The sequence below is a fragment of the Microplitis demolitor genome, chromosome 5 (assembly GCF_026212275.2).
Source record: "Microplitis demolitor isolate Queensland-Clemson2020A chromosome 5, iyMicDemo2.1a, whole genome shotgun sequence".
NCBI lineage: Eukaryota > Metazoa > Arthropoda > Insecta > Hymenoptera > Braconidae > Microplitis > Microplitis demolitor.
Genome location: NC_068549.1, coordinates 11461925 through 11479917, shown reverse-complemented (window position 1 = coordinate 11479917; position 17993 = coordinate 11461925). Strand labels below are relative to the sequence as shown.

Here is a 17993-nt window from a genome sequence, read left to right as displayed (position 1 = left end):
ATTAACTACAAACTTACATCAATCGACATACCTAAAAGATTTTTGAAATTTAATTATAGATTATCGCCTCTAGACCCGCGTATGCAAGTATCAGACAAAAATCAATTTATTATCGATAAATTTAATTATTAAAATTAGAATCAATTTCAGTGAAAATAAATTGTGATTTCCTAAAGTGATTCTTCATTCTATAGTACTACTGCGTTTTACGTGCAAATAACTTGCCACCTTCTTGCGCCCGAAATCGCAAGTTATTTTTGGTACTTTGGATCAGTTATTATTTATTCATTACTCATCTCATTAATCACGGTTGTTTAGAAGACCGCAGACTTTTTGACGGATTCTATTCAATCTTTCATCGAATCAATTGGGAGACCGCAGACTTTTTGTCGGATTCCAGGCGATTCATTCATTATTCACTCATCCACTCATTTTCAAAAACCCATGAGAGCTTGTAGTGTTTCGTAAGATCAGTTATTGTAGTACGCTTACTCTTTAATTGATCATTGGAGCAATTGAGAAGGGTGACTTGCACGTACAACTTGGAAATATTTGATGAGACGCAGAAAGCGTGCTGGAAGAAAGTATCAGTTGCGAAAATTAGTTGCAATTTACCATAGGGGAGAGTTATCATACACTCCCGTAACAATACCGTTATCTTTACAAAATCCAGCGAACACTTTACAAAATCAGGAAATAAATCATCCAGATTCGGAGGAGAAAATAACTGTAGTTCCATAAAATAAACCTATTTTTACTCACATTTCAAACACTCAATGAAACGCGGTAAACGCGCCGGGAGAAAATTTCAGATACGAAAGTTAATAGCGATACTGGATAAAGGATCACTGGGTCCGTATCCTGTAAAAAGGGAAAATTTAACAAATACTGTAAACATTCAGGAAACAGATAATTCACCCACCAGTAGTGTCGATAAGAATCCTAAAACTAAAGATCAACAAACACAAACAGACACAACACTTCATTCAAGCAATTAACAAATCTCAAACACTACTCACTTTACAAGAGACAATTATAAATTCAATTCAACGCTATTTTTAATTTGGTAACAATTAATTGGTAAATAATTTTTGTTCTGATTAACGCAACTTTCACCTGCGTTTGACCATTGCAGATTTTCTTGCTAACTTCGTACTATTTACCAAAATTCTCATTTTTACTATCTCTATATTACTCCTATAACCTTTTCCTAAGTAATTAATCAAAATGAATCCACCAGCCAATGATGGATTAGATCCACAGGCTAACAATAATGATTTAGACCAACAAGTCCATAATATCACCCGCCACGCGAACATTACGGATCAAATGATCACGTCCCTCGGGGAAAGTATGACATTGCATCAAGCGTTAATGCAAGTCCCGAGTTTTGACGGTAAAAACATGCCTTTACAAGCGTTCTTACAGGACGTAGAAAATGGCCTTACAATCGTACCAGAAAATCTCGTAAACACTTATTTTAACGGAGTAAAATCTAAGCTCAAGGACACGGCTAGCGACGCGATCGCGGATAAGACAATCAATACAATGAATACTCTTAGAGACGCGCTTAAAGAATATTTCGCCACTAAGAAAACGTATCCACAATATTGCGCGGATATTCAAGCCATTCGACTCAAGCAAAACGAGTCGATCCTGAGTTATTATACCCGAATAAAGAAAATTCGCGCTAATGCAATAACTGCACTAAACGAGAGCTTTAACAATGACGCTGAGGTAGCTGCGATGAAGAAAATGTTAGACGGATTAGCACTCGAGTCATTTAAACGCGGACTACCGGACGATTTAATATACGGAGTAAGTGTCCAAAATCCTGGTACTCTCGACGATGCATATAAAATTGCATTACGGCTCGAGGAAGACCTGAGAGGTAGCTCTCACCGTAATTCTAATTATTTAGCTTACGCGCAATCTGAATCCGCGAATCTTGACCTACCGCGTAGAACTCGAATGGTCAGTTTTCAAGACGAGGAGCGTCGAAACACAATACCGTTTAGATTCGCTCGCGAAGACAATACTAGATCTTCTAACTCGTATAGTAGATCTCCGGTGCGAGATACGACACCACCACGTGATAAACGTAATTATTCTGAGCGTAGTAGCTCAGAACCTTATCGTTCACGAAGTCGATCACCTGGAAGTTACTACCCATATTATCCTCCACCGGGCTACTTCCCTCCAATGCCATATATACCCCCCATGCCATACCAATATCCACCCCCTGGAGCATATCCACCTCCAGTTTCTTATAACCCACCATACTACCCAAATTATCCTCCTCAAGACAACAATCAATGTAGTCCCAATAATAATTACAACAATAGTAACCCCAACTACTACAATAGTCGTAATAATTACGATAATAATAATAACAATAATAATCAAAGATATGGCAATAACGGTTATAATAATTACAACAGAAATAATTACGGGAATAACAATAATTCCGGTAATCCCCAAAACCAACAAAATAATTCGAGACCAAACTCCCCTGCACCTCCCAAGGAGCCTTTAAACTCCAACGCGGTTCGGCGGAACGACGCGACGCCGAACAGCGCGAACCTCATGGAAGCGCGTCCCCCAACAATCAGATTCTTAACAGTCGAAAATTCATAATGTGGTCTGAAGTCCAGGGTAGAGGACCAGTCGTCACTCTAACAGCCCCTGAGTTGCGAAACGGCAGAGCTCGTTTCCTAGTTGACACAGGTGCTGACATAAACGTAATTAGAAAAGATGCATTGGCCCCTCGCACAGTAATTGATACCTGGGACTCTGTTTCAATAAAAGGGATCACTACGGAACGACTTGATACTCTGGGTACAACAGAGATCACATTCTTCTCAAATCCCGAGAAATTTCATGTTCTCGAGAATCCACTACCTATTCCAACTGACGGAATAATTGGTATTGACTTTCTAACAAATGAAAAGGTTGAAATATCTTTTCATCATAATACCATAGTCGCAGATTCCGAACCTATACATCCGATTCCGCTCGAAAATACTAACGGTGACCCATTCGATACACCACAAATAACCACACTCCAATTAGAAGACGAACCCTCGATACTTGTATTAAAAGCACGAACTCGCACAATAGTTCCAATCAATCTCTGCAAAACAGATTTGAAAACTGGATTTTTGCCCCGCATTGAAACTCGCGAGAATATCTTTATTGGTAATGCTTTGGTTACAAATAATAATAATACTTGCTGCGTTTATGCAATTAATGCCTATGAAGATGACATAGAATTAGTTATACCTCCTCAAGAAATTATTCCCTTTGAATGTGACGGTAGCTCTGAAGATTTCTTTGATGATTCTGAAGAAAGTGATGTTCCAGAAACCGATCAAGATAGATTTGAGCGAATATGCGCCAGTCTCCGACTTGATCATTTAAACGTACTAGAAAGAGAGCATGTGCATGAACTTATCAGAGAATTTCCGCTTCTTTTTCACCTCCCTGGAGACGATCTTCCTGCTACTACGATGATGACACATTCTATTCCGACTGTCGACGAAGTTCCTATATCTGTCAGACAATATCGTTTTCCACCTGTACATAAGGAAGAAATTGCCCGACAGGTGAATAAGCTGTTAAATGACGGTGTAATAACTGAATCTGTTTCCCCCTATAATTCACCACTTTGGATAGTTCCAAAGAAACCAGATTCCAAAGGTAATAAACGTTGGCGTATGGTAATCGATTTTCGTCAATTAAATGAGAAAACCATAGGCGACGCTTATCCCCTTCCAAACATAGTCGAAATTCTTGACAGACTCGGAGGAGCTAAGTATTTTTCAGTATTTGATTTAGCTAGTGGTTTCCATCAAATTAAAATGGATCCAAAAGACCAGCAGAAAACTGCATTTAGTACCCCTAATGGCCACTATGAATATACTAGAATGCCATTTGGACTGAAAAATGCTCCAGCTACCTTCCAGCGACTTATGGACAGAGTTCTTCTAGGTTTACAAGACGTCGAACTTTTCGTATATCTCGATGACGTTGTTATTTTTGCATCATCACTCGAAGAGCATGGCAAACGTGTCCGGCGACTTTTTAATAGGCTAGTTCAGGCTAATCTAGTCCTACAATCTGATAAGTGTGAATTTTTGAATCTCGAAGTCGCATACCTTGGTCATATTATTGGCAATGGTGGTGTGCGCCCAGATCCAAAGAAAACAGAAGCCATCGAGAAATTTCCTAGACCAAAAACCGTAACAAACATTAGACAGTTTCTCGGTCTAGCTGGATACTATCGGCGTTTTATCGAAAATTTCTCGGGGCGTGCAAAACCGCTAACAGAATTGCTAAAGAAAGATAATCCGTTCATCTGGACTACAGCTCAACAAGAGAGTTTTGATGACTTGCGTAAAGCATTATGCACATCTCCAGTTCTGCAATATCCTGACTTTTCTCAACCTTTTATACTTACTACTGACGCTTCAGATCTCGCCATCGGTGCCGTACTAAGTCAAGGAAAAATTGGTGAAGATAGGCCAATAGCATATTTATCAAGACTTCTTAAACCAGCCGAAAGAAACTATACGACAACTGAGAAAGAATGTTTGGCAGTTATTTATGGTATTCTACACTTTCGACCATACTTATACGGTCGGAGATTCACTCTTGTATGTGATCACGAACCATTGAAATGGATCGACTCTGTTAAGCCACCTGTTCAACGCTTGGTTCGATGGAGAACAAGACTCAGAGAGTATGAGTATGTTTTCTATTACAAGCCAGGACGATTGAATTTAAATGCAGATGCATTGTCAAGAAATCCTGTTATTATGGTATTACCTACGACCAAGTCTGAAACAGCCGCCAGACAATCTAGCTCAATCGCCAAGCATTTAGAGCGATTGCGATCATCCGCTACAAATGCAGCAATAGCGAACGCTAGCACTATAGGTGAGAGAGTAAGGTTGCGAAGATTAGCAAGTAACCCTTCTTTAGCACCTCCGCCTCCAATCCAGCGTGCAAAAACGATAGCCCGAATTCCAATATCTCAACCAGAAACACGTAAGGTTGGTCGACCTTCAAAGCAATCACAGACCACTCAACCAGTGGCTCCAGCACCACCAGTGGCTCACGGTAGAAGTAGTGCTTTTCCTAGCCTCACAACTAATCGTATTCCACCTTCCAAAAGTTCTGATAAATCAGGACCATTATCCACAAAAACTCGATCGACTGATTACCAATTGACGTATGTGAATAATCAGGAAGACGAAGAAACTCCTTCATTAACTGAACCTGTCCAGGTACCGCTACCTAAAAATATTGTCGAAATGTCACCTGGACCGTCATCAGAAAATGAAAACTACTATTGGGATCGACGTGCTGAAAATCCATCATATGAATCTCCACGACCTGAGGGTCCTGGTAAGGCACCAGAACCTCAGCCCGGCAGACCATCTGGCATAACCTTTCGACATCCTGCAGGACGATCAACCCCCGCAGTAACTTCTGAAGGATCAACATCAGGATCAGAAATTGACGAAAGAATACCGCCAGGAGCAGCAAGTAGACGATGGGCTAATTTACCACCCATCAACGAAAGTTTTTCAAGTACAGATACGGATGAAGAAATTGAAGTACCCCAACCACAGCTAGAACGAAGAAAATCCGTAGCTGAAACTGTTCCTTGTGAATTGTTTTATCCTGGAATGAAAAATATTGAGAGTAAACTAACCCTGCATACATCTAATGAAAATCTGACATATTTCAGGGACAACTACTTGCACTTTATTTCCGCTGACTGCGAGTTTACAACTATTACCTCACGACTATTGATAGAGACAGACAAAATAGATCCTCAAGATCTAAAATTGAAAAAGCCAAAAGTTAATCAGGTACTTATAACACCGCATGGTAAGCATAGAATTCTTAGCGCGGTGTTGAAAAGGAACCACTTTGACTCATTTTCCATACAAGAATTGAAAGACGTACTAAAAACTGTCAAAAATGTATTAAACCATTATAACATAAAATCATTACGAATCTCAAAGCCAGGAGATATGCTGGAAGGCTTGAGCCAATCAATCGTCATTGACCTTCTCAAAGAATGCCTGAGTGACTGTGAATGTTCGCTGACTATTTGTCATGGAAGTGTAACAATGCCTGATGAAGATGTCCGTCGAGATATCATTGCAGAGTATCATGAAAGTTTGACGGGTGGTCATAAAGGCATCACCAAAACATATCGAAGAATCCGTGAACGTTTCTACTGGCCTAACATGCGAGATGACGTCACGGAATTCATCCGAACCTGCAGAAGTTGTCAAGAGCAAAAATTAGTCCGAATTAAGACTAAGGAGCCAATGATAATCACTGACACTCCAGCAGAACCCTTTGATAAAATATCAATCGATACAGTTGGTCCATTACCCTTAACACCATCAGGTAATATGCATATTTTGACTGTACAAGACAATCTCACAAAATATTGTATAGCTGTGCCGATTCCTAACATAAAAGCTGAAACCATTGCAGATGCACTTGCGCGAAATGTAATAATTCAGTTCGGATCACCTCGTGTAATATTGAGCGACCAAGGTCGATCATTCGTTGGTAAAATATTTCATCATTTGGCTAAAATCTTTAAAATTAAACAGGTTACTACCTCAGGGTATCATCCACAAACTAATGGAGCCCTAGAGCGTAGTCACATCGTGTTGGCAGAATTTATTAAACATTATGTAAATAAATATGATGACTGGGACAAACTCGTTCCTTTTGCAATGTTTTCATATAACACTTCTGTACACGAATCCACAAATTTCACTCCTTTCGAACTTATATACGGTAAACGAGCTCGTATACCTAGTTCCTTTCCACCACCTGATAAAACCGAAACTTATGGTTCGTATTTACATGATCTAGTCAACCGTATGGATGACATGAGACAATTCGCGGCTTCTAGTTTAATTAAATCTAAACACCGATCTAAACGTTACTATGACGCTCACCTGAACCCCAGTACCCTGAATGTTGGAGATCAGGTTTATGCTATGAAAGAACCACGAAAAGGTAAATTTGATTCACACTATAAAGGCCCTTATGTTATAGTTGAACTATTAGACAATAATACAGCTATAATAGAGGATGAAAAGGGTAAACGATCACTTAAGCATGTGGATAAGTTAAAAATATGTAATACTAGAAATTCAACTAACTCTAACACTGATACCCAATCTGACTAACGCAATTACTACTTCCTATTTTGTTCTATTAATCATCACGTTTTAGTTAAATAAATTACTACAGGTAAACATTATGGAGCTTACAAGGATTATTCTCTGGTTAACATCTGTAATCCAACTGGCACGCGGATTCATCGCTTATGATTGCGGGACTCCGTCGATAAATGTCACTTCGCTATCCTTGCTAGATATTAAGGATTGCAACATACCTACTGGGAACCCTACAATAAAAGACACCCGAGTCCAGTTACTGCAATCCACTAGTTTTTCGAACATTAAAATCATTCAATGCAAACTTACTATTCAACGCACTATTTATCATTGCGGAAAGCTTGATCATCTATTTGGAGAAGTAAATAATAACATGGAATTTGTTCATGAATTGAGCCACGAAACTTGTAAGACCATCCATGAAACCGGACTTTTTATGTATCGCGATGCAACACATGCAGGGATACAAAAGAACGCAACGAGCAGATTCCCAATTACCCTAGCAGGCTCATTTACGGCCGGTGGTTGGTGTAATAGGGGAACATACTCCGACGCTTACGGTAACTGGGAAGATGTTACTGTAACCGGGTATACCACCTTCACTTTACAAGACTACTACACTCCAATTAATTTGGATCAAAACGAAGTAATATTAAGATCTGGAGTTCGCTGCAAATATCAACGCGGTAAGTGTATGGATATCGAAGGAGGAAATACCTTCTGGGATTTACTGCCTCCAGATCAATGTAATTCACGCAAGTTCTCCATACTCTACGAAGGATCTGCAAATAAAATACAAGATCGTACCAACCGGAAGTTTGGAGAGGAAGTATATTCAGTCACTACTGGAGGTGTAACATTCGCACTAACAGCTAAAGGTCATATTTCCAACTGTGCAACTAAATTAATCAAGACAGAACATCCGAGACTCTTTATACTCGACTCTGACAATAGTGAATTCTTCCACGACGCCAATCGCATAGACACAAAATCAATGGATCTCTTCACATACGTAAATACGAAGTTTGTCTACCTCGAACGACATGTGCAGAGTCAAGTTATGATGCTTTACCATGACATGATCAGACAAGAATGTGAACTCGAAAAGAAGGTCCTACAAAATGCACTCATCCTAGCCACACTGGCACCTGACGAATTCGCATTCCAGTTTATGAAGAAGCCTGGATACATAGCGCACGTGTCAGGCGAAGTAATAAGATTCGCTAAATGTATAGCTGTTGATGTAAGACGACGGGACACGAAAGAATGCTATCAAGAATTGCCGGTACTCCGAGGCAATGATACATACTATATGTTGCCACGAACGCACATATTAGTCAAAACTGGAACGCAAATAGACTGTAATCCTTTATTAGCGCCAATGTATCGACTAGAAGACTCATGGTATGAGTTGAATCCGAAACTGTCATCAGTCCCCAATCCGGAACAGCTCACTGCTTCAACAAATCATTCTTGGAAGTATATTCCCGCCCAAGGATTGGCAACAGGCGGTATCTATTCAGACAACGACATTGTAAAGCTCAAGGACTACATGATGTTCCCATTGGAACGAACTGCGGTACTAAACACTATCGCCAGAGGTGCGACGGGTCAATTCGTGGCTGACAACAATATCAAAATTAATAATCTACTGGATGAAGAAGCCATTAGGCTGTCTCTCGCGAAAGCCTGGGGAAAGGTGTATAATTTCTTCAACACCATAGGCACATTCAGCGTAACACTCTTTGGAGTCTACCTTACGTTCAAAGCGATAAAGTTCGCAATGGACACTTTAATCCACGGCTATGCGCTGCATACTGTCTACGGATGGAGCGTGTGGTTAATAGGAGCATTATGGGACTCTGTAACCAACCTTCTTCTACATCTACCAAAGACTGGAAAAGGTTATATACCTGAGGACGAAGAGTCATCACAAAAGAAGGAAGGAAGTCAAGATGCAAACCATGCTCGACCTATCTATCCGTACTTGCCATATGCACCGCCAGATCACACTAAGGAAGTTATCTATGCTGCCCCTAGAACTCGAACAGTGAACACTCAGTCTAACATTACTGGAGTAGCTGACCCTAATGAACTCCAGGTTCCAAATGAAAATCCACGACAACCTCCAAACTAATCCCATGCATGCCGCATGCCCATCTTCTTTAATTTAATTTTAAGATTAGTGTAAGCTCTCTCAACGTCAAAATACAGTAAGAATTTAAAATAACTACTTTTAGCAAACAACATGGCGGCATTACAATGGATTCTCATAAATGTCATCGTCATTGTGTCCAACGTAAGGGGAAGTGCAGTCCACTTAAGACCCATGGAACCCAGCGCAGGACTCTATTATGAGCATTTGAAGGATGTTTACCTTGCTCCAGAAGAATGGAAACTAACTACTGTAATGAACTTGGACTTTCTGGAACAACGAATTCCCTCTATAACAGACATGGAAATTCTTGGACTTTATCAGCATTGCCTGACATCAATTGCAGAATCGGAATGCCGATACTACATTAGGCTCGAAGACTACAAGCGCATGTCTCGAAAATTATTCAAGCAGATGGAAGTAATAAGACAATTGGTTGATCCAGACCAAGCACAAAACCGTTCTTCGCCAAAAGACCCAAGCGTGAAATCCCTCCTCCAAGACTTTCTCCGAAAATTCGATGAAATTATTTCCGCCTCTCAATCAGATGATGCGTTGATGACTGAAAATAAAGGGCAAATCATTTATTCTGACATATACGAGGACCTGATACAGCTAGCATTTCGACACAAGACTTACTACAAATTTTCGGAGCCTATAAAGAATATGACTGGTCCATTGTCTAAACAAAATATATCACACTCAAGGTATATTGAACACCTAAGTGCTTGGAGCGTATATACTCAAGCTTATTTTGAGGAATATCTTAATCTCATGAAAAATGTCATTGAAGCAATAAACCTCGTTCTGGTTGGAAAATTCCCACCACAGCTTCTTAGCCCAAAAAGAATCTTTGAAGCTATGGAAACGTTTCTCAATAAGAATCCGCAGTACCGGATCCCAATAGAAACAGAAGATCTGTATAATGAGGAAGTCTCCAAATTAATTAAGTTCGAGCATAAGTTTTACAAGGATAACCTAATTCTGACACTTCGCCTACCTTTAGTGCAGTTACTTAAATACAATTTGTACAAACTTCATCCTTATCCGGTTCGTCAAATTTTTGGAAATAATTCTAAAGGATCCGCCTATATACAACCCCGATCCGATTATCTGATGATGTCCTCAAATCATGAATGGTACACATTAGTTCAAGAGGACGAACTTAAGCAATGTCAAGAACTAAGGAATCTCTATATATGCAAACCCAACTTTGTAATATACGAAACCGCTATCCACCCTTCATGTGAAGCTGATTTGTTCGCAAATTCAAGACTCGATTCGTTCACCAGATGTGACATCAGATTGAGTAAAACTCATTATCTGTTCTGGAAATCCTTAAAAGAAATTAAGGGATGGATATACTCCATACCTCATCTAAGCTTGCTTCAAGTCTCACGTCATGGAAGTTCCACTGAATACATAAAAATATCCGGTATGGGAGCTCTCACCCTTAGCCCTGGTTTTTCTGCAAGAATCGGTTATACTACCCTGTATGGGTCAGAAGACTCAACGGCCCTACTACAACCTCAACCGAAGATCGGGCTTAATATTACACAATTATTTCCTGAAATTCACAAATATCGACCTCTCAGCTCGGTCAATTACAGCGACGATAGTCCAACGCCCGTATCACTCATCGACTCCTATGGATTTCTTTCCTACGACTACAACTTAAAACAAATAGAACAAGAATTACAACTTATCGAACCAATCCAAACGCATGAAGATTTACAACTTTATCTCTTGCATGAAATATTAATTACTACCTTAGTCTTAACGGTGTATTTAATCTTTCTAACACGAAAACTAACTTACAAACTATTTCTTTGTTATACTAGGAACGGTTCTCCTGTTGTAAGCACTAAATCGACTTATCGAAGAAGCATCATAGTCGACGACGGGGTCGACCAAAATCTTACAGCAATAATCGAAGCTTTACCTTCAACGTCTCCGACACATAATAATGAATTATGTGTAAAGGTCTTATCGAAAACAGACTCGACACTGACCAAGAGCGAGACGCTCGTATAAACGAACGTCAAATACAATCTGAATATCAAAGAGGTTTCGAAGATTTCCATCGACTAACTGCTCACCTCATCCTTCGAAATTTCTGGAGAACAGCACAAGTTAAGCGAGCATTCAGACAACATCTAAGATCCAGAAACGATTTAATACACCAGGACTTTTTCAACGACGAGGCCCATGACTTCGATCCAGTAACAGATTTTAAACTTTACGACAAATATAACCATTCAAAATAAGAAAACCTTCTTCATTAAGTCGCGAAGACCTCGAAAACGCCTGCCTATTCAGCGAATACAAGGCTCTCAGAAATAGTTATCTGCGAGTTTATTGGTCAGAAAATTTACTATATCGTTGTACACGTGTTAGTTATCAAAGAAGTTCAGCTTACATCCAGTTCGACGAATTACGAGACACGTTCTTCTTCTTTCTTTGAGGAGTAAATAAAATAAAAACTACTGTAAAGTGATATGGATATAGTTATTGATATCCAAGGATTCTGGAATAACAAGGAAGAATTTATCCCAAAAGAAGTTGCCCTGGTTGCTACTACCGAAGACATTTTAGGCCACTGGATAATAGAACAGCCTTTTCCATATCGTAAACTGACACCACGAAATCAGCAAAGAAACGACTGGGTAACGGAAAAACATCACGGTATTCATTGGGAAGACGGTGATACCCAACTCCAAGAAGTAATAAATATCCTTAAAAATTACGCTAAGAACGCAAGGAAAGTCTACACTAAAGGATCAATTAAAGCTACTTATCTACAAAAGATCCTGAATCGTGACATTGTAAACTTAGAGATTAAAAAATATAATTGTCCTAAGTTTGACGTAATTCGCACCTCGTCAACTACCTGCACGACCCACGGACTCAGGAAAAATTACTACTGTGCTTTAACTAACGCCATCTGCATAAGACAGTGGGTACGAGATCATCAGTTAAAATCTTTTCCTTTATAAAACAAGCAATATGTCTCTCGAAACAACAGACGAATACTCTTCTAGAAGTCGTCCCCTTGGTATAGACACCTTGTTCATCTATCTCGTCTCCTTAATTGTAATACGAGAACATTGGCATCGACGTATGTGTCTAAGAGCCTTAAGACGTTTACGTCGCAGTGACCTATATAAGAATCATCCGAATCCATGGACTCTAGAAGCCGATCGCTGCACCCCTTGTGGATCCCTACTCATAAAAACTACTGATAATATCGAACCTAGTTGTAAAGAAATACAAGCTGCATGGATCATAGCCCAGGATAAGGATATCAGAACTCAAGTCATGAGGAATTACTGGATTAGTCATCGTTATTTAAAAACACAACGCAAGTATAGGAAAATCCGAGCCCAGTACGTGCATCCCCTTTCCAATCTCGACCTACCACGGCTGTTTGGGGAAATACCATGGGCAACCGACAACATAGACCTACCTGATGACTATCCGATAAATTGCGCTTACAGATTGATAAATTTATTGATGGTGGGACACTTCTACCAGCGAGAAAGCACTCAGATTTATTTAGATGCGATAATTGATAATTATAAGCAACCTTTTAAATCCTTAACCACCGACTTACAGGAAACATTTTCTCTTCCTCAACTGTTGGATGATCTCATATCTTGGAGTAATGAAAGAGAAAATCGTGCAAGTCCTACGTCCATCAATCTGCAATATTCATCACCATCAACCTCTTCAATTCGTAAAGACCAGAGACTCCGTTACCATCCATACTTGATACCTCAAAATCACGTAGGACTGCTAGAGAATCTTGACGTTATAAAATTAAGTTCACCAAATTCAACTACGAACGGGAATCACAGCAACAAGAGAAGGAAAATACAACGTTGGCATCGACCAGTCAAAAGGCAGACCCATATACACCGAGTTACAAGAAGGTATTCTCGAATTAGAATAATCCAAAAGAAATGATGTATCAATAACAACCACCCGACTGTAAGCTAACTGAAAAAGTAAGATACCAGCGTATATAATCACATAATATCATATATCCAAGAACTAACAAAATAAAATCATTACTAACACAATGAATACACATGTACTAAATTATGTAAACACTCTTATCAACAGGATCATAATTTTTCCTCTGGATACGAGTGGGTACAAATAAAAAAAAAAAAAAAAAAAAAAAATATTATATATATAACTCTTCGACTTCTTAATTTACTAACATATACTAAGAAAACACATACATTAACCCATACACTGATAACCTAATATACATCTATTTGACTCAGCTAACCATAGTTTAAGTAAAAACATTAACCCTTTAGCGAGAAGACGGAAAACTCTAATACAAAGAAAAATATATATATATACATATATTTCTATGCATTTTCCTTCTTCACGCTAATACGACTCTAACAATGCTCGTTACAAATTAACACTAACCCATATGCATGCTAATATATGCAACTATTCCTATTCATGATGATGATTAACTAATTCTTAAAATCATGGGTACGAATAGACGCATTAACAAATATTTAATCTATACGTAATTTGAAAACCGTATACGAAAAAGACAAAAAAAAAAAAAAAAAAAAAAAAAAAAAAAAATTTTCCCAAAAATTTGAAACAAAACAAAAATATATATATATTTCTATCTCATTATTACACATAAATATATATACTAATTAGATATAAAATTTATTTGGCCTGGTAATCATCGCATCATTAGTTATATTTTCTACTATTACATAGGTCGGAATAAGTTTTATCATAAAAACAATAATATAACAAGAAGATAAAGAATATTTGTTTGTTTGTTAATAATAAAATCTAACCGAATAATGTAAGGTACTAAGATAGCGCATACTACATATAATAAATATTGTGTCTGTTACTCTGTCTACGAAACGCCATAAGAATATTATAAGGAAAACAGTGACTAAGTATAATAATAAGTTAAAATACCTAAATTTAAAAATGCATGGGCACTCAGACAATATAAGTAATTCAGCTAAATTAAGTATGAAGCTACAATAACTATGTAAACATATAAATTAAAACAAAAAAAAAAAAAAAAAAAAAAAAAAAAAAAAAAATTATATATATATAAAAAGAATAAATAAACAAAAAAATATTACAAAAGAATACTCCAAAAGGGAAAAAAATATTCTAATTTCGTATAAATTAATAATAACAATAATTATATTAATATCAATATACATAACTCTTAAGCCTTGCAATAAAGCAGCTAAATTATATTATAATTCTTTTTACAAATTGCATGTTAGAATAAGGGATAGTATTAGGCTTAACTTGCATTGATTGTTAATTAGATTTACTTTAAGTAATTTAAAATAAATATCCAAAATATCTGTACGAATATATGTATGTATGCGTCAATTATTAAAGATTTTTACTATATTTGGAGCTTCCCGGCACCAATTACAAAATAAGTTAAGAAGTATAATGACGTATATTTATATATATCCATGAATAAGAATAGTACTAAGAGAAAAAGAAAAAAAATTTTTTTGATAAAATTTAATAATCATAATCATTAGATTGTAACGAAAATTTCTTTTTCATATATATATAATCTTAGCAATAAGTTAAAATAACCATGAGAAGTGAACATGGGTTGAAGGATAAACACGACCTCAGTCGTTCCCCCGTACCCCTCTCCACTCCGGAAAACCCCATGGGCAGTCAACGAACCTACCAGATGCACCGACACACGACTCAGTCCCAGACATCAACAACAACGAGGAAAGATTCATTGGGGCCACTTGAAGCAAGCGTGCTTGCCTCAACGTCCCATCCTTTTTCCAAAGGGAAACATCTATAGGAGAAATAAGGAAGGAAACCCTAGAACGAAACGAACAAATCTTAATGCTGAAACTAAAAGATAAATGTCTTTCACTACAAGGATATAATGTATAAGAACAAAGAATATCAACCAACGATGACCAGCAGCATAAAACAGCAGAACAGAGAGCGCAAAGACATCAAGATTTGAACAACCTTACTAACTACATGAAGAAGAGGAAAAGGAAGTCTAGGAAAATCTTATGACTACAAGTAATTACGCAGATATTTAAAGAAAATTTTCTTTCTTTTATTAATATAAAACAAAAAGTCAGTTTACAGTGACGTACATAAAATTTATTATATATATATATATATTAATTATTGCTGCGCTCGACGACCATTGCCGCAGTACACACAGCGAGCCACCCGTGAAGAACATTTGTCCCACAGCTCCTCGATTATTATCCTTATGCGAGGAGGTGATCCTTCCGCCAGATCCCACAGGTGCATAGGACACATCGCAACGATCAGCTGTAACAGGAATTATGATATTAAATACATATGCATATGAATGTACATATATATGTATATGTGTAGATGTATATGTGTATATATATGTATATAGAAATAGAAAAGGAAACTTACTGCCAAAAGGGACTCGAAGACGAAATGGTCCATTAAGGGCCAAGGCATGGTTGCCACCAGCCAGCTCGCCTCTAGAGACGTCATCGGCGCCAACAAACCCACCAGTGGATCCGTGAATGGGATCGGAAAGGTGTGTCCGTCCACAAACGTCACCCGGAAGGGCACACTCACGGCCATGGTATCCCCACACATGACCCGGACCCTGGAATGCTCCAAAAACTTGAAGACTGGAGGACGAATCCTCGGTTCAGGGGCCCCTTGGCTTCCACCGACTACCAGCTCGGACCGCTTTCTTTTTATGGAACGTTTCTAAAACAAACAAACACAAATTGAAAACTTCTTTAAAATAAAAGAATATTGATGAGAAGGAAAATAGTAAAAGTAATAACGATATACATACCTGAGGAATCCGAGGAGTTGCCTGTATCCCTTCAGGAGCTGGGCAGCGCACCCAACGACTGTACGTCGACTTGGGACGAGCCGGCTGGGTCAACAATCGTCGCAATTCGACGTCCCCCGATGACGTCGAAGGGACCGGCTCTTCAACCGCCTGGTCCCCTGACGCCGATAAGTCGATCGGCTGCTGTTGTTGTTGTTGCTGTAATTGTATCAACCGCTGATTTTGAACCAGCAACTCCTGTAAAAGAACAACATGAACATATAATTAAACAAATAAGGAAAGGGAAGAAAAAGAATTTGTAATTATATTTATACGTAATGCACTCACCTCCACTATGGATTGAACCTCTGGATTCATCCCAGTGGGTTCAGGACAGCATAACCATTGATCTTCTTTAAATATGACTGATGGGACCCCTAACGGATCCACCTCGACGGATAATGGATCCGCAAGAGTTTCCTCCAATGAAACAGCCTGTTCCCCAGATGAAGCGTCCTCCTGGACAATGACCTCCTCGATAAGTTTGACTTCTCCATCTTTGACAACGAAAGCCATTTTCTTTCTTCACTTTTACTTTCACTTGTCGCGACAAGAAGAAAACCAGAGAATGATGATCACGAGAAAATCACGGGTATTTAAATCCACGAAGGATACAAAGATCCACAAGGGTAGGATTCGAGAAGAACCAATCAAGTTTCAAAATTCTTCCCACTACCCCAAAAAAAAAAAAATTTAAGAAAACAAAACGCCTAAGACAACGCCTACAAGGACAACGCTAAGAAATTTAGAATTAACTGAAATATGTCACCATCACCCTTAGATGCACTGTCCCTTAAAGGAGAGAGAGAAGAAGCCAACACATGTGCCAAGCCATCAAACAACTACCACTCGAAGTCCAGGGATTCCTCTAATCATCAAGCATAATTGTAACAAATATTTTAATTAGTTGATTGATGATTCAGGTTGACCTATCCTCATTAATTTACATTTAAGCAAAGAAATTTCCTTGCATAAATTAATGTCATCGAGGGCGATGACGACTCTGGGGGTAGAGATGTAACAATCGGTACACCTGAGTCACCACTCAACTGAACCTTAAGATCAGTAAAATTTTTTTGTTAATTTTTTTTTTATATATATGTATATTATGAGAATTAACCTGGAGAATTCGGAGCACACTCACCAAAGATACAATAATACAGGGGTATCCGTACATACGTATATGTGCATGAGTTTTGTACATATGTATGTGTGTGTTATGTATGCGTACGTTGACCATATATAGATATCTATGACGTATTTTGGGCTTGCTCTGAATTCCCACAGAAAGATATGCGAGTATGAGCGGTCAAGTTACAAGAAAGAGAGACGTAGATAAGAACAAGCAACTAGGAAATAGTACGTCTTTCTTTCTCTATGCACAGCTGCACCACTACGGCCGATCCCTTATAAAGAATCCACCGACTCAATGTCTTCCAGATGTCCCACGAAAAGATTTCTCTGAATCTTCCGCGGCTCCGAGTCCCTTGTCATCATAAAAGTCACCGAAAAGGGCTCAATAAATTTGTCAAAACATTTCTCTGTTCTAGTTCAACTCAAATTTTTACGACCTTTCTATTTTAACCATCTGTTACCAATGGGCCTCACGTCTCCCGCGGATCCTTACTATTTCTTTTCCAATATAGAAATCTATCTCTAATTTTATTTTATTTTTAATTTTTAATTGCATTTCTCAGAAGTGTCCAAAATATCGATAATA

General features: G+C 38.3%; 1 protein-coding gene across 1 annotated transcript; it reads right to left on the bottom strand.

Moving 5' to 3' along the window:
- Positions 1–15567: 15567 nt before the first annotated feature.
- LOC103579294 (uncharacterized) lies at positions 15568–16789 on the bottom strand. Its single transcript, XM_014439741.2, has 4 exons — positions 16562–16789; positions 16235–16471; positions 15835–16143; positions 15568–15720 (listed from the first exon to the last, which is right to left on the bottom strand). The coding sequence occupies exons 1-4, from the start codon at positions 16787–16789 to the stop codon at positions 15568–15570; spliced, it is 927 nt and encodes a 308-aa protein (XP_014295227.2).
- Positions 16790–17993: the final 1204 nt, after the last annotated feature.